Source organism: Empidonax traillii, unplaced genomic scaffold (assembly GCF_003031625.1).
Source record: "Empidonax traillii isolate 1590-97213 ecotype Southwest subspecies unplaced genomic scaffold, ASM303162v1 scaffold309:size1915965, whole genome shotgun sequence".
NCBI lineage: Eukaryota > Metazoa > Chordata > Aves > Passeriformes > Tyrannidae > Empidonax > Empidonax traillii.
The window spans coordinates 697,103-719,650 of NW_020955502.1; the positions used below are offsets into that span (position 1 = coordinate 697,103).

A 22,548-nucleotide genomic window follows, 5' to 3' on the forward strand; every position below is an offset into this window, starting at 1 on the left:
ATATATTACATAATTGTATTCACTTATTTAGATACAAATATTTAAAGAAATTCACATTGTAACCAGGGAAAAATTGGAAAGAACAAAAAATAATTTTAAAACTAAGTCCCTTAAGAATTAAAAGACGTGGACAACTCTATATTAATTTTCATATTAAAGATGTTATTTTGAAGTTCTGCAATTTCTTTCCTGAACATCCTCCATACTTTACTCCATACTAATAGTAGTGGGAATTATATGAACCCTTTTTAAAGAACAGAAAAAACCTTTTAGATGTCAAACCTTTTAGTTTACTTGGTGTTTTTAGCCCCTGGTGATACCTGAAGGTAACGGCTCTCATATCACACAGGGACAGAAAAGTGATTTGCTGACCTGGCAGGGACCCACAAGGATCATTGAGTCCAACCTTCAGCCCTGCACTGGATCATCCCCAAGAGTCACACCAGGTGCCCCAGAGGATCATCCAAACACTCCTTGAGCTCTGGCAGCCTTGGTGCTGTGACCACTGCCCTGGGGAGCCTGTTCAGTGCCCAACCACCCTCTGAGGGAAGAACCATTTGCCTGATATTCAACTTAAACCTGACACAACTTCAGGCCATTCCCGTGGGCCAGAGAATCACAGAACCACAGAATGTCCTGAGTTGGAAGGACCCACAGGATCCTTGAGTGCAACTCCCACCCTGGACAGGACACCCCAAAATCCCACCATGTCCCTGGTTGTCCAACCTCCAATACATCCAGCACACATTCCCAGCGTACCCTGAAAGACTCCCAGTTTCTAAGGGAAATTACTGACTATTATATCAATCCTGCACAGCCCATTTTTAGTCACTGATGTGAAACACCAACTGAACATTAGTCCCCACCTAAGGCTCTGTGTGTCTGCATCCCCACATCTGCTCAGCAGCTCCATTCAGCGGCTCCTCCGACACGGAATAATGGCACTTCCTTCTCTATGGGCTCATCTTTGGCTTCTCCTTTTCCTTCCATCCCAGCAACAGATCACAAACCTGAGAAACTGTTTGTTCCAAACGCATTGGCCAATATTCACCAACAAAAAGAACCCAACAAAACTTTCCTTTTCAATTCCAACAGTCAGTCAAGAAAAGATGGAGCTCCATGTTAAATATTAATGGTCCATTTTGCTTCCATTACATGCAGTGGAGAGGCAGCAGCTCAAGGCTGGTTTAGAGCCCTCTGTGACTGGAAACAGGTCAAGGCTGTGGATGTGCACATGGACCTGTCACAGATTTCACTCCAACCTACTGACATAGTCCTTACGTAGATCACAGGCACCATGTCAGATGCAAAAGGAGAATTACTTTACTCTCTCCTAATGTCATTTCTGCCTCACAGCACTGGTGAAACACTCAGTGGGTGTGTAAAAGATGTTTCTGGTTCTGGAAGTGGAGGTCGGGGCGTGAAACGGAGCTGGAGGAAGGGATGAGTGCCCAGGTCGGGGCTGGCTGTTCTCAGTCACTCCAAGAACCAGGATTTCCTCAAAAGAGCTCGACTCAGGTTCCCACTCAAGCCTGGGAGAACACACTGCCTGTGTCCTGCCAGCACTGAGCTGGCACAGAGGGACTGCCAGTGGCCTGGGGCAGCTGGCACAGGGACAGTTCTGCAGCTCCAAATCACCCTCTGCCTGGTGCGACCTCCCAGGATCTCCAGAGTAAGGAAATTCATTTCCACATTACATTAATAAATACAAATTTAGCAGGAACACCTCAGCACAGTCCACATTCACTGGGAGATATTTCCATAGTCTGAACAGCACTGGGGATTTCTCTTCCTTTCTTAAAATAGATTTCCTTACTTTGCAGATCTGGCAGTGGCTCAGGAGATAAGAAAGAGCCACCAACAGCTGAGGAAATATGAATTCCCCACAGTGCAAGGCCAGCGTAGACAATTGGCCCCAAAAGCCACTTTATTTCATAGTCCCTCATATACAGAAAAATCATATTTTACAGTAATATTTCCCTGACAACTAAATTACCAACCAAAAAATTCTAGATTCAAATGGCAGCTCAGGAGCTGCAGCCCCTTCTTTTACTGCTGAGTTTTGAGGAATTATTTCTGTAAATAAGTAAATAGGATTCTGTAAATAAGCAAACACTGCCTGTCAAAATTTGTAAATAATGTTACTTTTTTCACATGTTCCCATGAAATATTATCCCTTTCACTACTCCTAGGTGAATCCTGAAAGAGATTTGTGGTGTGTTAAATCATCCCAGGAAAAGTGAGGTCCAGGCTGTGCAGCAGGTGAGCAGACAGGTGAGCCTGGGGTGTTCTCCAGCACAAAAAAGCCATTCTAGCTCTGATTATACTCCAGATGAGCACAGTTTTCCCCATTCCGCGGGAATTACCTTGCTTTCCACATAGGATTCAGAAGAGCTCAGGCCAAATGGTCTTTTGGCTGCTCACTGCCAGTATTTTACAAAGAAATCAAGAAGTAAAATTAACTGATCACTTCTTGGAGCAGCGAATATATTGATGCCCTGTAGATGGTTCTAGCATTGGATTAATGAGAATTTACAGGGATTTATGGGGGTTTATTTCAGCAAGAACCACCAGGCCAACCTTCTCTGCACATCTTCACTTTCTATCCTGCCTTCTTTTCAAAAAAAAACCAAAAAAGATATCAAGATTTTATTTGGATCTGTCTTGAGCTTGGCCTTGTGTTCTAAGGCCGTCAATAAGTTGGCCACAGGTAGAATCACAACAACACTTTTGTGACATGTTGCACATTCTTGGTAACAGAAATTAGAGGGGACCAGGCAGCTGCTGCTCCAAATTAATGGAGTAAATGGGATAATCAGAATAGTTCCAGCCTGTCAGCTTGACACTGATCCTGCACAGGGCAATGGAATCAGCAAAACACAACATTATTGAGAGAGAATTACAGCAGCTTGATCAAATTAATGCCAGCACACGTGTGTCTCAAAAACTGCAGCGTCAAACTGGGCTGACACATTCCTTCTGATGGGATTAGTGGGATTGCGGGGAACAGAATCACTGGGACAGCAACACATTCAGCAGGCACTGGATTTATCACTGCCCAGCTCTGACTGAGAGCTGAGGGTGCTTGAAATGGGTGTATTACACTACAGAGTTTGGAAATCACAATAGGAAAGTTTAGGAAAGAAGCCTAATTGTGAGTGGGAACCACTACAGCCAGAGCAGGACTGAATCCAGGGACCAGCCTGGGACCTTGTTTCACTTCATCTCTTCTCCAAAGACTTAAGACATGAAATCATTTCTGTGCAAGTGATTTAAAGTCGGCTGAGCTGAGAACAACAAAGAGAGCAAGTGACAGCCCTTGGTGGGGTGAGAGGGAACAGAAAATCAGGTCCATTCCTGCATGGCCAAAGTGTCTTACTGGAAGGCAAAGAATCCCAGGATCCACCTTGACCTGGCCCAGTAAGGGACTCCAGGGTGGGAAGCAGTGAGAAGGGCTGATACAGAGCCAGGGAGACCTCACAGCACAGGCAAAGGTCCTTATGAAACCTTCAATACCTAAAGGGGCTCCAAGAGAGCTGGAGAGTTGGACAAGGGCCTGGAGGGACAGGACAAGGGAGAATGGCTTCCCACTGCCAGAGGACAGGGTTGGATGGGATATTGGGAAGGAATTCTTGGCCTTGAGGGTGGTGAGGCCCTGGCACAGGTTATCCAGAGAAGCTGTGGCTGCCCCATCCCTGGAAGTGTCCAAGGCCAGGCTGGACAGGGCTTGGAGCAACCTGGGATAATGGAAGGTGTCCCTGCCCAGGGCAAGGGGTAGGACTGGATGGGCTTTGAGGTCCCTCCCAACCAAGACAAAATTTAAAGTTAAGTTAAAAACATCAGGCAGGAGTCCCTGGAGTGGTCCAGCTGCTCCCTGGACCACTGTGCTGTAGAGGGATTCTGGAGACCAGGCAGCAGTATCTGTTCGGGGTATTACAAAGTTTGGAGTAAAAATAGAATATGAAATGAAGAGCCAAGCCAGAAGCTGCTCTGTGTGCAGTCACTGCAGTGACACATCTGCAGGAAGCAGCTCCTCTCCTGACCTGCTGTGCAGGGGATTAATGAGAGTAGCACTTGGAAGCACCAGCCTTGACAGAAGGTCCTCCTGCACCAGGAGAAGATCCAAAGATACATTTTCCACCACTCAGCTCCTGCAGAAGTTAATTTCTTCCTAATGAAGCTGCAAGAGATTGAACCTCAAATGTAAGCTGTTTGCAGGAAAAAAAGCAATCAGAGGGCAGAGACCAAAGGACAGCGAGCCAGGGCCATCAAGTCCCAGCAGATGCTGGATAAGTCAATTAAAAGCACTGCAAGATGCTCAGAAGTGCTGACCAGGGCTGCAGGTTTCTCATTAATTGTGACTCTACGGAGGATAAGACACATTCACTGAACTGGAGAGGGAATTAGAATATTCAAAGGAGCTTCAGTGTCCCCCCAGGCTGATGATCACACTGTGTCCCCTGATGAAGAGTCTCCTTTCAGGGAGCTCTTTGTCCAGGAGGATGAAGGGCAGAGTCATTGATGTCTTCCCTTCCATGAAGCTCTTTTTAACTGCATTTATTTTCCTCTCAGAGAGGCAGAGGAGATGCTGACGCATCTCCAACCTTTGTCTCAGAGATTCATCAGCTAAAATAGATCCTATATATATGAATAGGAAGTTTAATTAATTCACACTCCTGTGATGTAACAAGTTAAATTAAAAACACTGAACCCATAAGACTTGATAACAAGCCTTTTATGGTGATTTCACTTGTCCTACAAGAAAACTTCCTCCTTCCAAAACTGGGAAGTGTATTTTTAAAACCTGTGAAACTGGAAGCAATGTTGGAAATCATCACAATTAACAAAGGCTTTTGGGAACTGTTAAAGGCTGAGGATTAGTTTTGAGGTCATTTAAATTCTTACATTAACAATGTTTGAGTTCATCACAAGTCTATTATGAAGAATGTTACAGATACCTTTATTCCATTGGTGAATTTTATCAGTCCACAAATTGGCATTTTCAGGGGGCTTAAATATCATATTGATAATTTTGGATCACTCCTCCCCCCTCTCTCCTGATTGCTGAGATGCAGGAGAGAATCATAGAACGGTTTAGGTTAGAAAAGTCCTCTCAGACCAGTGAGTCCAGCCATTCCCCCAGCACTGCCAAGGCCACCACTGACCCATGTCCCCAAGTGCCACATCCACATACCCTTTAAATCCCCCTAGGGATGGGGACTCCAACACTGCCCTGGGATGCCCTTTCCAATCTTAACAACCCTTTCCATGAAGAAATCTTTCCTAATATTCAACCTAATCCTCCTCTGGCACAACTTGAGACAGTTCCCTCTCATCCTGTCCCTTGTTTCCTGGGAGCAGAGCCTGATCCCTATCTGGCTCCACCCTCCTGTCAGGGAGTTGCAGAGAGCCAGAAGGTCCCCCCTGAGCCTCCTTTTCTCCAGGCTAAAACTAGAAGACAGAAGGTACAGCCACTATTGTAAGGTGAAAGGTCTCAGAATACACAAAATAGCCAGCCTTAGGTTTAATCTTAACCCTACAGCATCATCCACTTCACAGGACTAATAAAACTCTCACTCAGCTATCAAGCACAAAGCAACATATATTCAACTTACAACAAGCAAAGGTCATTCTGACCAAACTGGAAAGGCTTCAATCAGTGGGCAGAACACAAAATAATTTTATAGCAAAAAGCCTGCTGATACCAATGAACATTTAAAAAAGAGACTCACCAAACTCCAAACCCAAAAACCAAAACCAGCTGCTGAAGGCACACGGGCTCCCATTTCTAAAATATTCAGTGCTTCCACTCCCAGATTTGAAATAAGCTCTGACTTCTGTGAGAGCTTAAGATGAGCTTTGGAAATGTGTGTCTTAGTGCTGCTCCAGCACCTCAGCCGAGACAGACAGAAGTGCCAGCCTAGGCCGGGTTATGCAAACGAGCACACACCAGGATGAGGAGCAGGGCTGAATTGCTAATCAAGGAGTGAAAACAACATTTGAAACACTGAAAAGCTTTAACTCCCATCTATTAAAATTTATTGGCAAAGCTTCAAGGGTTTTCCACGGCTGCCAGGTTCCTCATGGCTCACAGCACTTCCCTGCTGGAGATAAAAGGTCAGGGAATGGATATGAATGTGCTTGGAGCGGGCATGGTGACAACAGTCACAGAATGTGGTGAACTGGAAGGGACCCACAAGGGCCCTTCAAAGGACCATCCTCAAGAGTCCCACCATGTGCCTGAGAGTATAACACACTGCAGCTGGCAAAGGCAGTGCTGACCTTCCACAGGTTCTGGAATTCCTGGCTTTACAATCTGCCTGCTGTTTCCAGTATGGAAAGCCTTCTAAAACCACTAAAATAATCTATCAAAGACTGGCAAAGGGTAAAGAATGATCACATCATGATGCTGGCTTGCCTGGTCTAGCTATGCCACCTTTATTTAATCACTTTCAGAAGTTGCTTATTATCTCATCCATAACGCTCTGCTGCTCCGGGAACCCCTCTGGGCTCATCCAGGCACTGTCCCAGGTGAAATGAAGCTTCAAATTCAAGCAGCAGGAACCTTGGTTGGGTTCGAGCCATCCTCTCACCCCAAGAGGGACCTGGCTCGAGTAGCCTGTGAACAATCTGTCTCCTAATCAGTATTAAAAGGGAAGTCAAAAGGAGGAGACAGGTCTCTCATGCAGACAGGCCATAAACATTTGCCACCTCATACCCAGGATCTACATTTGTCATGCCAGAGGAAGATGGGGCACAGTCTTACTGTCAGAGACTGCTCCAAACAAGGACTATCACAGCTGATCCCTGATCTTGTGAATACTGTCTAATCCAAGGATTTCTATGTAAAAGGATGCTTTTAATTTCCAGCTTCTATGGATGCCATACACTAAAATTATGAGATTATAACTAAATTGTATGAGTATGGATGTTTAAAAATAGGGTCTTTTAACTTTTACATCTTTGCCAGACATTTGTTCAGAAGCACAGAATCATAGAAGGGTTTGGCTTGGACTCCAGAGCTTTTTGGGGGGTTTCCCCTTTTTTTCTACACTTGGATTCCCATGTACATTTCTTGGGGTGTTCTGCACAGGGCCAGAAGTTGAACTCAACGATCCTGATGGGTCCCTTCCAGCTCAGCATATTTTATGGTTCTATGAGTTCCATCTAGTTCCAACCCAAAGCTCATTTATGAGCCTCTAAGCTCATCTACTTCCATCCATAATTCCATTAATTCTGTGCACTGTAAACCATGGCTGAAGTTCCTTTATATCCATTGCACTTCATCAAATAAACATTGTTACAGAATCCTTAGAACTATTACAAATAAATCTGCCTTTTGCTCATCTTGTTGTCAAATAAATCAAAAATATACAGGACACTGAAATATCATCAAATTAAAACTTTTGCTCCAGAAAATCAATGACTAAATCACTACAGAGGCTGCAGAAGACCTGGATTTCTTTCCTGTAGTGCTTTTCTTTCAGGATTGATGTTTATAAACTATTTTATAATATTGTAACCACTGACGCCACAGCCCTGCTCCGCCCTGAGCATGTGGAAGAGAAGCTCTGAGGAGGCAGCACAGAGCCTTTGGGTCTGTTTTCTTCCCTGAGCAGAGCAGACATAAGTTCTGACATGGGGTGTTTTTGGAGGGTTGGTGTTAAACCATCCAAAATGACTCCTCGAGTGCTGCTGGGCCAGAGGAGGCAGAAGGCAGGGAAAACGAGGGGATAACAGATGTTTCCAATGATAACAAGTCAAAGGAATGTGCCCAGGTGGACAAGAGCACCTGTGGGGCCACAGGACCAGGACAGTGATGTCCCCCTGTGCTGGTACTGCCAAGGCACCTCAGGTCCTGAGTCCGGCTCTGGCCCCTCACGACATAAAAGACACCGAGGGGCTGGAGCGTGTCCAGGGAAGGGAACAGAGCTGGGGAAGGGTCTGGAGCACCAGGAGCAGCTGAGGGAGCTGGGGGGACTTAGCCTGGAGAAAAGGAGGCTCAAGGGGAGCTTCTTGCTCTCTGCAACTCCCTGACAGGAGCCAGGTGGGGATCAGGCTCTGCTCCCAGGGAACAAGAGACAGGATGAGAGGAAACAGCTTAAGGTTGTGCCAGAGGAGGGTTAGGTTGGATATGGGAAAAATTCCTTTCTGGAAAGTGTGGTCAGTCACTGGCACAGCTTCCCAGGGCAGTGGTGGAGTCCCCATCCCTGGAGGGATTTCAAAGGCATTTGGATGCAGCACTTGGGGACATGGGTCAGTGGTGGCCTTGGTAGTGTTGGGGAATGGCTGGACTCGATGGACTCAGAGGGCTTTTCCAACCTAAGCTACTCCGTTATGCTGAATAAGAAAGACTGAAATGTCCGCACAAAACACACAAGAACAACTTGTAAAAGGAAAGTAGATTCAGAACAGCTCTGGTTTTCCTGGTAAAGCAGCAGTGATACAAGCACAGAGGGTTTGGCACAGGAAGCTGGGTAAGGTGCATCCAGGGCCCCCATAGAGAGCTGGGCCCTGGCACAGGACCAGTCTCCCTCTGCACACACGAACTTAAATTCAGAGCAGAATTTGTCCCACCACAATTTGGAAAGATAAACAAACAGAGCAGAAAACTAGAGACATGAAATGTGGGAGAATGACCCTACATCATGTTTAGCTGTGGACTGACTATCTTTGCTTTCAAAGCAATTTTAATAACAAACCACTCATCTCCAGAACAAAGCCACAATGTAACTTGCTAATTAGCTTTTTTCGCTCCCTAATTAATAATAAGCATTCATGTTATATCTGCAGTTAAATGGTAGCAGGAGTCACTACTTTGTATTTGATTTCTATTTCAATTTAAAACTCCAGTTTTAATTCCATTAGTTGAGTTGTAGATGCTCCAGCTGAAATGCTGGAAGCTTTTTAAAGACAAACACTGATGACTTTCTCACAGAGCATTTGACTCACTCAAATGCTCCCACCTTTACCTGAGGTTCAGCACCTCCCATCCCACAATGGGGTGCAATGAGTGCACTCATTTCTACCTAGGGAGCTCTCTTGACTCCAATTAAATTATAAAGATATAAAGGAGTGAAATTTGACTTCCTGGGTATATCCAAAGAGACAAAACAAGCTGTGTGATACCTCAGAGTCAAATCTCATGCATCTGGTCAAAAATTCCTTCCCAGAGATGAATTAAATTAGCCTGAGTACGAGACATCAGAGCAAAACGCTTAATATGTTTTGATGTTGAGATGAGCTCCACAATATTTATTAGGAAACAAATAATCATAGCTAATTACAGTTCACAGCTGAAAACAAGAGAAAGTGCCTTAATATTAATCGCTTTTTCCAGCACACAATTTCCTAGCACTCTCTGTGTTCCTCTCTGGATCACCATGTGTTACAACAACCCCCTTCCCACAGCAGCACATGGAAAAGTGCTCAACCTCTGGACACTTAGAGGAAGATCAGCACATTTTGGTATTCAGTTCATCCCACAAAACCTTCTGTAACACAGTCCTCTACCTGAGATGGTAACAGAGTTTGGAGTTGGTCCCTTTCTCTGCAGCCTGGCAAGAGCGTGAAAGTTGGAGAGAGGCTTTGGACAAGGAGTGGAGTGACAGGGCAAGGGGGAATGGCTTCCCATTGCCAGAGGGCAGGGTTAGATGGGATATTGGGAAGGAATTCTTCCCTGGGAGGGTGGTGAAGCCCTGGCACAGGTTGCCCAGAGCAGCAGTGGCTGCCCCATCCCTGGAAGTGTCCAAGGCCAGGTTGGATGGGGCTTGGAGCAACCTGGGATAGTGGAAGGTGTTCCTGCCCATGGCAGGGGGTGGGACTGGATGAGCTTTGAAGTCCCTTCCAACCCAAACCAATCCAGGATTTTATGATGAAAAGACCTTACACCAAGCCTGATTTGCCCATTAATACCCAATTAGCATGTTAAAACTCAGGGCCACACGACTAAAAGGAAATACATGAGGCATTAAATGTGTTACAGAACTGCAATATGTGTTTTAAAAGACAGCAACAGACTCTATATACGAAAAAACAATGCTCACATTCCCCATTTCCACGCTGACAAGCCTGTGTTACAGGATGAAAATGGCAAGCTGAGCTTTCCAGCAGCGTGGAATGAAAGCTCCTCTGCACTAGGGCAGCTCTGCTGTGAGTCCTCCTGACATCACCTTTAACCAGGCCTCTGTGCTAATTCCTCCCTGCCAGCTGTTCGGTGCTCACAGGGAGGCACCTTGTGCATAGCTATTCTTATCCTGCTTCCCTCATCCTTCCTCCAAGAGCAGTTTGATGTACTGAGCACTATTTAAAGCCTCAGAACCAGAAGGACTCTCCCTCTGACTCCGGGTGTCTTGGCACAGCTGCCGTACACCCTCCTCAGGAGCTGCTGTGGCAAGCCCTTGTTCCCCTCCCAAAAACGTTCCTTACAACTCCTCGTGAGGGGAAGAGGAGGGGCAGGCACTGATCTCTGCTCTGTGGGGACCAGGGACAGGACCCCAGGGAATGGCCTCAAGTTCTGTCAGGGCAGGGTTAGGTTGGATCTCCAGGAAAAGGTTCTCCCCCAGAGGGTGGTTGGGCACTGAACAGGCTCCTCAGGGCAGTGGTCACAGCACCAAGGCTGGCAGAGCTCAAGGAGTGTTTGGATGATCCTCTGGGACACCTGGTGTGACTCTTTGGGATGGTCCTGTGCAGGGCTGAAGGTTGGACCTGATGATCCTTGTAGGTCCCTTGCAACTCATACACAGAGCAGCTCATGCTGAGCAGCCCTTTCTTCCAGAGTGATGTGGCTCCAGAAATCCATGGGCACTCCCCACTACAGGATGTGCTGTACCTTCCAAAGGCTGGGATGTGGATCAAATCCACCTGGATTCTCTGATGGTGTAAAAAAGGTCCACACTTTGGGGCCACCCCACCCCAAAGCCAAGGGGGCTCTTCTAAAACGCCGAGAACATTTCAAAGTGAAAGATCCAAAGTTATCATCCCAGGAGGAGTATTTGGGGTTTCCCACTTTAGATTTAACAGTCTTGGGAAGAAAATAGATCTAATGAAGTTTTTGACAATGAGTGGGGTGAGGCCCTGGCACAGGTTGCCCAGAGAAGCTGTGGCTGCCCCATCCCTGGAAGTGTCCAAGGCCAGGTTGGATGGGGCTTGGGGCAACCTGGGATAGTGGAAGGTGTCCCTGCCCATGGCAGGGGTGGAATAAGATGATCCTAAAGGTCCCTTCCAACTCAAACTATTCTATGAAAATATTTATCAGGTAAGCAATTATAAACTGGAAAAAGTCAGTCCAAGACCTAAAATCTGATGTGCCAGCTTTTCCTTCAGACTGAATAAGCACAGAGCAGGTCTGGAAAAATCCTTGCATGCGTGAAAAAGCCTACTTTTTTATGTAGTTGTTTCAGAAATTCTGGGTAAACTTGAAAAGAAAAATGCCCAGCCCTGAGCTTCCCAAAGACTCAAGATCCACCTCTGCAGCTCATCTTAGGGAACAGCTGAGTATCCTGACCATTACTAAGCACACACACATCCCCTGACACCCTCCCTGCTTGTCCCACTTCCAGTCCAACCTGTTTCTGCAAGGAATTATTCTGCTTCTCACCCTTCAGAGGCAACTGAGAAGCCCCAGAGTTCCACATGCTGAAGGTTTGGAAAAGTCATCAAACTCCTCAATGGTTTGTGTTTTAATCTATAAAGGTTTCCAGGTTATCTCCTCTTGTGAGGATGGAACAATCTCCAGGATTAATTTAAAATTTTATGCATATATTCTTATAAATCTATTTTATATATATATATATATATATATATATATATATATACACGCATATATATATATCTATATATATATATTTGTACATGACAACACAAACTGTGTGTTTAGGGTCAATAATATGTTTTATACTTAATCCTAAAGAGCTTTTTCTAAACCCCAAGGAAAGAAACAGCCAAGTGCTGTGTTGTAAAGGAGGAAGAGGATGGAGAGAAACTAAGAGGTTCTTTCTGTAGATGATTTAATATTCAGACATATCAGTTCATTAGAGACAAAATGATCACTCATTTTTCTCTCCTGTCAACTATGAACATTCCTTTAAAAAAGTGTTGAATTTTAGGTGCACATTTATTAAGAACAAACTCATTATATTCTGTTAATCTTATATTTCTGTTAAAAGCAGGTATGTTTTTCATGCTGTTCACTCCACGCTGCCAAAGTCAGTGACTAATAGACTAGAAAAATGCCAACTATTGCAGAAAGGACACCATTTCTTTGCTATAAGGTTTCTCAGAGCTATTCTAAAGCTATAGAACCCCATTCCCTCATTGAAATAAAAGGGAAGGACACACTGGGTATGGAAAATGCTCAAAATAGGATGAAAGGACAGGCAAAGGGATGGACTTCTCTGTGAAAGTCACTAAGTAGGTCAGTTTACAAAAGAGATGAGCTATGGGAAACAGAATTGATATCTACCCATCCCTAGGTGGCATGGAAAAGATGGATTGGGAGCTGCTTGTTACCACCTCCAGGGCAAAAACAAGAGCTCCAAATGGAGCTGGGATCAGAGAGTGGCTCCTGATGGCACCAGGCAACAATCCCACCTCTATGTTTCTCTAATTGACCACATAACTTACAAGGAGTTTAGGATGACAGTCAGGGTCAAATCTAGCAGGAGTAATTAAGATTTACCCAATCCCAGGCTAATCTGAGAGCTCACACTGATGGAGTTCCTCCTGCTTTCACCAACTCTGTGGATGATTTCCCAGTTGTAGGAGCTGCAGAGAGGAGATGCAAGTCTTGAGAAACAGAATCACAGAACCACAGAATCCCTGAGGTTAGAAAAGCCCTCCCAGATCATCAAGTCCAACCTGTGCCCAATCCCCACCTTGTCACCCAGCCCAGAGCACTGAGTGCCACGTCCAGTTGTTCCTTGGGCACCTCCAGGGATAGGGACTCCTCCTCCTGCCTGGAATACCAGTCTCCTTATCACTGTCCTAGTTTGGTTCCTGGCAGTGCCTGAGGAGGTGGAGGGGCTGAGGGACATCAGGGTGGAGAACAGAGATGACAACAGAGGAGTCTTTCTGCGGAGACACAATATGTCACATTGGAAGGTGGGAAAACCACCAGCAAACCCAAACACTGTGTGAGGGAATGAAGAAAGTAAAAGTACCATACTCAGAATTGGGCTGTGGAGCTCAGTGTTTCTACAGACAATGGTGCACAAGCTCCAAACCCATCAACCGCCCAGGGAATCCCACTGAACTCCGCGTGCTGGAATCTGCCAGCAATTAACAACTCTTTAAGTTACTGCACCAAAAATACCCCCCACAAGCAGGTTTAGCACTTCACCGTCCCAGAAAATATTTTCTTCGTTTTATTTCACACAAAATGACTTATATTTAAGAAAAACTGAGGAAGGAAACAAATTATTCAGCTGTGTCTGTTTTTTTCCCAGCCCTCCCCATGGATACAGAGTGACCTTGGTGATGAATTTTATATAAAGTCACCATTCCAAAAGGAAGATGTCTTGGACAAGGACTAAATAGAGTCTGACACATTGCATCACACCTATTTATGCTAAATCTGTCTCCCCAAAAATAGCAGCTCTGATTAAAGACCTCTGACTGGCAGGTCCCGGAGCTCAATTTTTAGCTTGTCCAAGTTACCATATTGTTGCTGTTAAGAATGGAAATGATCACTGAGCAGTGGTAATGACATCCCATTAAAAGAGTGCCTTTCCCTGGCAGGATGAAGGCACAGACAGCCTTGGAAAATGCCCAGAAATCCTGGCTTTAAGGAGTTTCTATGCACAGGTTGGAGAGCTGATGTGCTCACACAGGCAAACCTCTCAGTGACAGTTTTTAGTGTGGCCTCTTTCATGGATACGTCTGCTGGAATCCTGAAAAATGGTTTTAGTAGGAAAAATAAAAACCTTAGAAAAACACTGCAGCATCTGCAACCATGGAATAACAAATAAAGAAAACTGCATTTTATGGCCCCAATAAAAATTCCTACAAATACAGGTGTAGTAATGGTGTTCGTTCTCAAGATTCATGCAGACCACTGCTCCCCAAAATGGCACATCAGGAAGGAATCCCTAGTGGAGGAAGACCTGGGGAGACAACAAGCTATCCATGACCAGTAGTGTATCCTGGGGGGCAAAAAGGACAATGGGATCCTGGGGGGGCATTAGGAAGAGCATTGCCAGCCAGTCAGGGAGGGGATCCTGCCCCGCTGCTCAGCCCTGTGAGGCACATCTGGACTGCTGTGTCTGGTTCTGGGCATAGGGGACTTGGAGCTCCTGGAGCAGATCCAGAGGAGGCTGCAGAGATGATGAAGGGACTGGAGCATCTCCCTTACGAGGAAAGGCTGAGGGAGCTGGGGCTGTTCAGCCTCGAGAGGAGACACCCTCCAACCTCTGTCAGTGTCTGCAGGGAGGGGTCAGAGGATGACAAGGCTCTGCTTGGGGGTGCCCAGCAATGGGACAAGAGACAATGTGCACAAACTGGAACACAGGAAGTTCTACATGAATATAAGGAAAAACTTCTTTAGTGTGAGGGTGCCAGAGCACTGAACAGGCTGCCCAGGGAGGCCATGGAGTCTCCTTCTCTGGAGATATTCAAATCCCACCTGGGTGGATTCCTCTGTAACCTGCTCTGGGTGAACTTCCTTTAGCAGGGGAGGGTAGACTGGATGATCTCCAGAGGTCCCTTCCAACCCCAACCATTCTGTACTTCTGTCACACTGGTCACCCATGGATAACAGCAACCATGCGCATGCCATTACTGTCCCCTCAGCTGGGTGCCTTTCCCATGAGGTGGTGGCTCTCCAGGCCAGGTGACCCCACAGGCTAGGCACTGACATATCCCTTCATCCAGGGGCCTCCCAATGCTGACTGCACCAGGGCACATACTGGGTGACCACAGCAGCCCTACTGCAGCCTGTCCATCTTCCCCTCCAGTCTGTCCATCCTCCCCTCTGCCTCCAGCTTTCCCAGCAACTACCATGGACAGAGCCTCACACCTCCTCCTCCTCCTCCTCCTCCTCCTCCTCCTCCTCCTCTCATATATGACCAAAGCCTTCCAAACCAAGGAGGTTTGGAAGTTACAAACCAAGAGGGTTTTCAGGGTGTTATGCCACTGCACAAGAATATCTAATGCAAAAATGAGTATGAAACAAAACCCACTGGAGGGTAAGAGCTCTTCACCCTTTGCTTCATGTGTTCATGAGTCTGTAAAGAGTCTATCAGCAACATTCCTTCAGGACATCATGAGGTGCTCGGGTAACTCACGTATTCCACAAATTTCAATGCGTGACATGGAAAGATACTTCTGGCACAGGACTGGAGAGCATAGCATAGTACTGGGGGACATGTCACTGTGCCATGATAGAATCACAGAATCTGCTGAGGTGGAAGGGACCCATAAGGACTATCCAGTCCAACCTTCAGCCCTGCACAGGACCATCCCCAAGAGTCACACCAGGTGCCCCAGAGGATCATCCAAACACTCCCTGAGCTCTGGCAGCCTTGGTGCTGTGACCACTGCCCTGGGAAGCCTGTTCAGTGCCCAAACACCCTCTGGAGGAAGAACCTTTTCCTGAGATCCAACCTAACCCTGCCCTGCCACAACTTCAGGTCATTCCCTGGGGTCCCATCCCTGGTTCCCACAGAGCAGAGATCAGTGCCTGCCCCTCCTCTTCCCCTCCCAAGGAAGTTGTAACTGCAAGGAGGTCTTCCCTCAGTCTCCCCTTCTCCAGCTGAACAGCCAAAGTGTCCTCAGCTGTTCCTCACATGGCTTCCCCTCAGGGCCCTTCACCATCTTCATGTCCCTCCTTTGGACACCCTCTAAATCATGTATTCCCCAAACCTCACTGTGTGACACACCAAGATACCTCTGGCACAGGAGAGCACAGCGCATCACTGTGGGACACGTCACTGTGCCATGACACACAGACATCTCAGCTGCTTCTGCAGTCCTTGGCTGCCTGCAGGGCCAGGAGACTGCAACGCTGCTGCCAACACAGCTGAGCACAACAAGGAGTGTGGGAACTTACAGGGAAGATGAAGAAGAGATGCTCAACACCAGGAGAAACAGCCCCCTGGCTCCTCTCAGGAACCTGTCAGCTTGGCAGTTCTACACTGACTAGATGCTGAAAATCATCAACCATTTTTAGAACCAGTTCCTGAATGGTTTATGAGGCAGAGCAGGTCACACCACAGGATACTTTTGCCAGGAAAAGAAGAAAGCCCATTTCATATTTCTGGTTCCTAATCCATCCCCATCCCGCAGAGCACCAGGAAGATCAAACTGCGATATTACTGCAGGATAGAGCTCTGATGGATTTAGGGGAAAAAAATCCCTCGCCATATAAGGGCTGTGAACATTTTCCCACTTAAGACAACGTGTGGGATCATATTCACAGACACAGAAATATGTTCTGTTCCCTGACACCCACAGTCCTAGAACACCGGGCTGAAGTGCTGGCAAGAATAAGAACCATTTGTTAAGTACAAAAAATGTCTCACGTAATTAGAGAACTGCTGAAAGCCACCAATTTAGTGCTCAGGCTTGAAAATGTAAGAATATTTATTGTAACAAGAGCAAGAGCTTCAGCGTTGCCTCGAGGTGGGGACGCCGCACACATACAAGAGTGTGATCAGGGGATCAGATACCTGGGGCAGAGCCAAACACAAGGGGCAATGAGATTCCAACCCCACTCCAACACCTCCATTAGTGGATTTTATGCTAATTATGAAGCCAAGCTGCCCACCAGGTACCCGAGCACCTTCCACTGGGGTGACGTGTCCCCCTCCTCAGCCTCATTCCCTCCACCCACAGCCTCCAGCCATCATTCCGTAACCATTCCCTCCTGTTCAGCCCATCAAACTGCCTATGCCCCAAAAACTCTTCAAAGGTCAACACTGAGAAGGGCAACAGTGAAGAGAAGATGGAATGTGACATTAAAAATGGAACATACGGTATCTGAAGGGAGTCAATTTTTACATATTGGAGAATAAAGTGATGCAAGAGAAGCAGAGAGTGGAAGGGACTGGTGGAGTTTGACCCGAGAAGAGATGAAGACAGAGCTCCTGAGCCTGCCGAAGAGGAGCTCTGCCAGCCACAGCTTGGCTCCTCAGCCACCAAAGCCACCAAGGTCTCCCTGCCAACAGCTCCTCAGCCCCACAGCTCAGCTCCCACCAGGTTTGTTCCCCTCTCACCCAGCCCAGTCCAGCACCTCTGCAGATGTGGGTCATGCGCCGCAGCAGGGCCAGGTAGCGCCGCCGCCGGCCCGGCACAGAGCTCCTGCCATAACCCAGCGTGGGGGTAAATCCATTTCGGCAGCGGGGTCCTCTCAGAGCAGCCTCTGGAATGCCACCTTTGTGGTACCACACAGCCATCCTTTCCTTCCACGAGCTTCCCTGCGGCGACCGCAGCAAAAATTGAAAAAGTGCAAAAAAAGTCACCGACAAAGTAGGACTTTAAAGCTGGCAGGTGAAAACCAATCCAAGTTCAAACCAATCCAAGGCAAGCAAAGCTTTAAATTCCACTCCAGGACAGCTCTCTGCAGGATGCGGAGCAGCAGCTCCGTGATTCCAGCGGCAGGGAGCAGATGGGATGCTCTGCCCGGCCCCTCACACAGCGTCAGCTCCCAAGCTCACCCGGGTGTGTGTTTGTCACAACGCTCCTTAATTCCATATTTTATACCTGCCACATTGCTCCATCCATTGCTCTATTTATAGTCCGTGCCAGAGCTCCCAGGCACCCAACTCCAGCGACACACCAAGCAGCAAAGATCTCACAAGGATGTCTTTACATCTCAAACACCACTGAAAGCAGAGCAGTGACTGACAACTGACATCCCACAAAGCCAAGTACTGGTTTCCCATCCATGGGAACGTGCACAGCACTCACAGTCCCACCGGTTTGTTCTCGCATCCCGACTGCTGCATCTGGACAAACGGGCTGCTCTCCTGGACAGATTCAAACCAGTTCTGCCCACTGGCCACCAGCTCCTATGCTCAGAAAAGGTTAAACTTGCTCTCCGCAGATTTTATTTGCTCCAACTCTCATTTGCAAATCCTTTCCCCAGCAAAATAGTTGGGAAAAAAAAAAAGGCAAAAAAAGGCATTTTCCTCCAATAAGCTTAAAGTCCTGTAGCTATAAAGTCATTCACTCTGGATACAAGTGAACTAAAGGATGAAGAGTGTTCTCCTCCTTATAAGAAAAAAAGCCTTCTTGAGCTTACAGCTTCCTTTCTTCTTTATTCACCATAACTTGATCCATTAACATGGTATTTGCTCCCCCTTCCCAGAGCACTGGGATTTAACGCTCCTTTACTTCCCTAATTTCTCACTTAGCCACAGTCCTGCCAGCAGCAACCTCTCCCCTGGGCTGTCAGACCTCTCCAGCCCGATTCTCAGCTCCTTCCAGCCATCCCTCCTCCTGTCCATCACATCCCTCCACCTTCCGCTCTTCCATAACTTCTCCGTAGGTCACACCAAAAGGGGTGGCTCTGCCCAGTAACACATAAAGGATTTCTCTGCCATCAACAAATTGCTGCATTCCCGAGGAAAAAAAAAAAAAAAAAAAAAAAGCTCTGAGAAAAAGCTCAGTTCTGCAAGGCTTGTCCCAGGATTTGATGCAATCTGCCGTGCCGGCAAATTAAAGCCTCCAGAAACCACGCTAAAATTAGAGAGAGCTGAGATGAAAACCAAGGACACATGGTGGCTCTTACAAATCTTTAAATAGGGCTTGGTACAGCATCGAGGTGCTTGGCTTAGATCCACCAAGATCATTAATTTGGATTATAGAGAGGCATTGGCTGTTTCTGGGACTCTTTGCAGGGTGGTGGGTGTGGGTTCCCACACACCGAGCTGATGTCCCAGTGGATTTTCAAAGTGCTGATGATCAGTCTGATGGATTCACACCCCTTTGCCAAAGGAGAGAGGTTCCTCCTACACCCACTTCCAGAAGGTTTGACTCCCAGGTCACCAACCCTGCCCAAGGGAGGCACCCAGGACTGGCTGTCCCAGACACAGCTGGGGCTCCTGCAGCTCCAGAGATGAAGCTTTTGCTCCCCATCACCCTCCAGCAGGGCAGGGGAGGGGGGCTGGGAGCTGAATGTCCAGGAGGGTAAAATTCACCATTTCTGAAGCACTAGGAAACCCTTCCTGCACATCAGTCCCCTCTCCTACCCCTGATCCCAGGCCCCTATTGGCATGTGCTGAGACCACAATAGCACCATGGTGGTTGGATGATGGCACTGGGGATGGTGTGAGCCAGGGGTGACTCAGTGGCCACGGGGCTCTGGGGTGCTCAAGGGGACTTTGGTGAGCTCTGTAGCTGCCACCACACAGCCACAGCCTGCCCTGCCTGGGCAGTAGCTCTGAGGTCGGTCCATCCCTGTTCCCTGGCTCTGAGATGAATCCCAAAGCTCTGCTGTATTTTGCATCCCTGGCGTCTCTGCTTTAAAATCAATGCTCACAGTAAAGCCTTGTACAGCTGCAAGTACCTCAGGGACAATTAATTCCTCTTTAATATGAAGTTTGGTGGCTCTAACAGCGCACATGCTGTTTCCTTGAAATATTCCAGAGACAATGGGCAACCTCCCTTTTAAAATCCTATTTGTAAGCAGCTACAACTTCTAGAAATTTTTAATGAATTTTTAAGAAGCATTTACAAATTACTGCAGGCCCAAAGACAGGGAATTTGCTGCTGGTCAGGCACTGCTCCACCTTCCCAGGGACTCCCACCAGTGCAGCCGTGGCCGACCAGCTGCCTCCAGCCCTGCATTTGCTTCCGAGCTGCAGCTCCCTGAGCCTGCTCCAATCTACCAGGCACTCAGGAATGGCTCCTGTCACTCCAGCAACTGCCAAAATTGGTGTAATGTAAAACCGGTTTTTTAAGCATTTCACAGGATTTGTGTAACTGAAGACACAGGAAAGCCCCTCCTCTGTGAGATAATTACAAAATTAAAAAATGCCGGTTTATCAAAGGAAAAGTTTTACAGATCAAATCCAGACAAAGGATGAAGTTCACAGGGACACCAAGCTGACACGATACATCAAGCTATTTCATTATAAGTTCATTAGATTAATATGGCTTTGACATAAACCACAGTCATTAATATTGTTTGAAAATGAAGAACCCTCCTTTCACTGCAGCGGCATGAAAAGAAAGATCCATGACCTCCTCAAAGGTCCTTCCAACCCCCACACCTATGAACTGAAGCAATGTGAATATTCCCAAAAAGAGGCCATGCTTTCCAAGACACACAATTTATCCCTAATTCTATGGGTTCTGAGATCAGCTGTTCCTATTTCTTTACCAAGTCCTACTACTTCCCAAAGTGGCTGCAATCTGTGCCGTGGAGGTTGCCATGGCAAGGATCCATCCTCCAAGAGGAGCTGAGTGAGCAGATGCGGAACAGCAAAATCCAACACATTAAGTCACTTCTCTTGTCATGGAATGATGAGGAAAACGCTTTGTATTTCACCTGTTCGTAAGAATTATGATCACTCAGAACACCCCAGGTTAAAACCGCGAATGGCACGTGGCCGGAGTTTCTGGCTGAAAACCACAGATGTACGAGAGCAAAATGAAGGGATTTCACTGGATTGACAGAAACAGCAAAAAGATCCGTACGGATCGTTTCTGTTTTCCAAAAATCAAGGAACTTTCACCAGGGCTCTCATAGCCATGACCGTTCCTGGTATAGCCCCCCAGGAATAACGAGGAAACCCAGCTGGTTCCTCGGTCCCCTCGGCAGAGACACGGAGATAAGTCCGGGGGGAATGCAGGCCCTGAGCCCCCACGGCCCAGCCCCCTGCCCAGGTTATCCCAAATCCCCCAGAACAGGGATGCGCTGGTCCCCATGGCCCCAGTGCCGACCAACTTCAGCATCCGCTGGCCTTCTCCAAAGCGGCCAGGCTGTGGGATGGTGCTGGCAGAAGGACACGGCACCGAAGCCACGCGGGACCGCGGAAGGCAGCGCTGTCCCTGCTCGGAGGCACCTCCCGCACCGCCGGTGCCTCGGGAGGGTGGCACCGGCGCTGGAACGGGCGCAGAATTTTCCAGGAGCTGTGCTGAGCCCGATCCCCGTTCCAGGCAGATTAACGGGAACGCCCGCGGAGACGCGCCCGAAACGTCCCCGGGGTGCGGGGGCTGCGCGGAGGCGGCGGCACAGCGCGGTCCGTGCCCAGAGCGCGCCGGGGGAGCCCCGGGAGCCCCGCGCCGCCCCCGCTCCCGCTCCTGCCGCTCCTTTGTCCTCGGCGCTGGCTCCGCCGCGACCGGCGCTCCCGCTCCGCGCCCCTCGCTCCCCGCCAGCCCCGCGCCCCGGTGGGTGTGCGGCACGGGCATCCCTGCCACGGGCATCCCTGCCACGGGCATCCCTAGGGGGTACCCCGGACCCCCCGGCCCCGCGGTACTCACGGTGCAGGCGGGAGCGCGCGTCCATGCGCGGCCGAGCCGCGGTGCGGGGGCGCGGGCGCTGCGGGGGCGCCGCCGGGGGCTGCCCGCGGCCGTCCCGCCGCCCGCCCCGCCGCGCCGCGGAGCCCAGGGCCGGGCCCGCCTCCGCCTCCGCGGGCGGCGCCCAGACACAAAGCGGCGGCGGCGGCGGGGCGGGTCCGGTCCCGCTGCGCGCCCGCGCTGCGCTCCGCGGCGTTGCAGGGGCGGTGCGGGGGGCGGGACGCGGACGCGACCCCCCCGCGGGCGGTGTGGGGCGATGCCGTGCGGAGCGGTGCTGTGCGGTGCTGTGCTGAGCGGTGCAGGGCGATGCTGTGAGGAGCGGAGCAGTGCGGAGCGATGCGGGGCGATGCGCGCAAGCGGTGTCGCCCAGCCCCGCCCGTTCCCCCCGCGACGGGGCGCCCCGCGGCCGGAGCATCCTCGGCGGGGCCGCGGCAGCCCCGCGCTGCGAGGAGGGGGAGTCCCCCGAAGGCCCGCTGTCTGACAGCCCCCGCACGCCGTGTCTCTCCTTTTTCCCCAGGCAGGAGCCACTGCCCGCACTTTGGCCGAAGTGCGGAGCCAGGCAGCGGGAAGGGGCTCGCAGCCACCCGGGAGCGGGAAAGCGACGGTGACAGCTCAGCGTCCCCCCGAGGGCCTGAGGTGTCGAGGACCACAGGCTAAAACCGCGTGGGTGATGAGGAACACCTCGCAGGGCATCCTGCTCGTGGGTGAGGCTGTCCTGCCTCCCTCCATCACCCACTGCGGGAGAGAGCGGGACACATGCGGGGCTGTCCAGCCCCACTCGGCGCTGGTGTGTGACCTGGGGGTGATGCTGATGACCTGCTGGGGCTTCACAGAAACATACAAGGGTTTGGAAAGGGACCTTAAAGCTCATCTCGTTCTACCCCCTGCCATGGGCAGGGACACCTTCCACTAGATCACTTCCCACAATGCTGGGTTCCTGCCAGCTTCTTCTGGTGTTGTACAGAACAGCTGCTGCAGCAGCAGCAGGTGCTGGTGCTGCTCAGTTCCTTGGTTCCCACTCTTTGTCTCCAAACACAGCAACGTGTCCCGTTCACTGTTCACCTCTGCCCCGTGCAGAGTTGGCTGGCT

The 22,548-nt window shown here is 49.0% G+C and overlaps 1 protein-coding gene across 1 annotated transcript in view; it reads right to left on the reverse strand.

The window, feature by feature from the left end:
• The window catches only part of LRRC7 (leucine rich repeat containing 7), a 120,199-nt gene extending 98,736 nt beyond the window's left edge, over nucleotides 1–21,463 (reverse strand). The window contains exon 1 of the mRNA XM_027891059.1: nucleotides 21,424–21,463. Within this exon, the coding sequence (XP_027746860.1) occupies nucleotides 21,424–21,448 (25 nt within the window). The 5' untranslated portion in view covers nucleotides 21,449–21,463. The remainder of the gene's footprint in view (nucleotides 1–21,423) is intronic.
• Nucleotides 21,464–22,548: the final 1,085 nt, after the last annotated feature.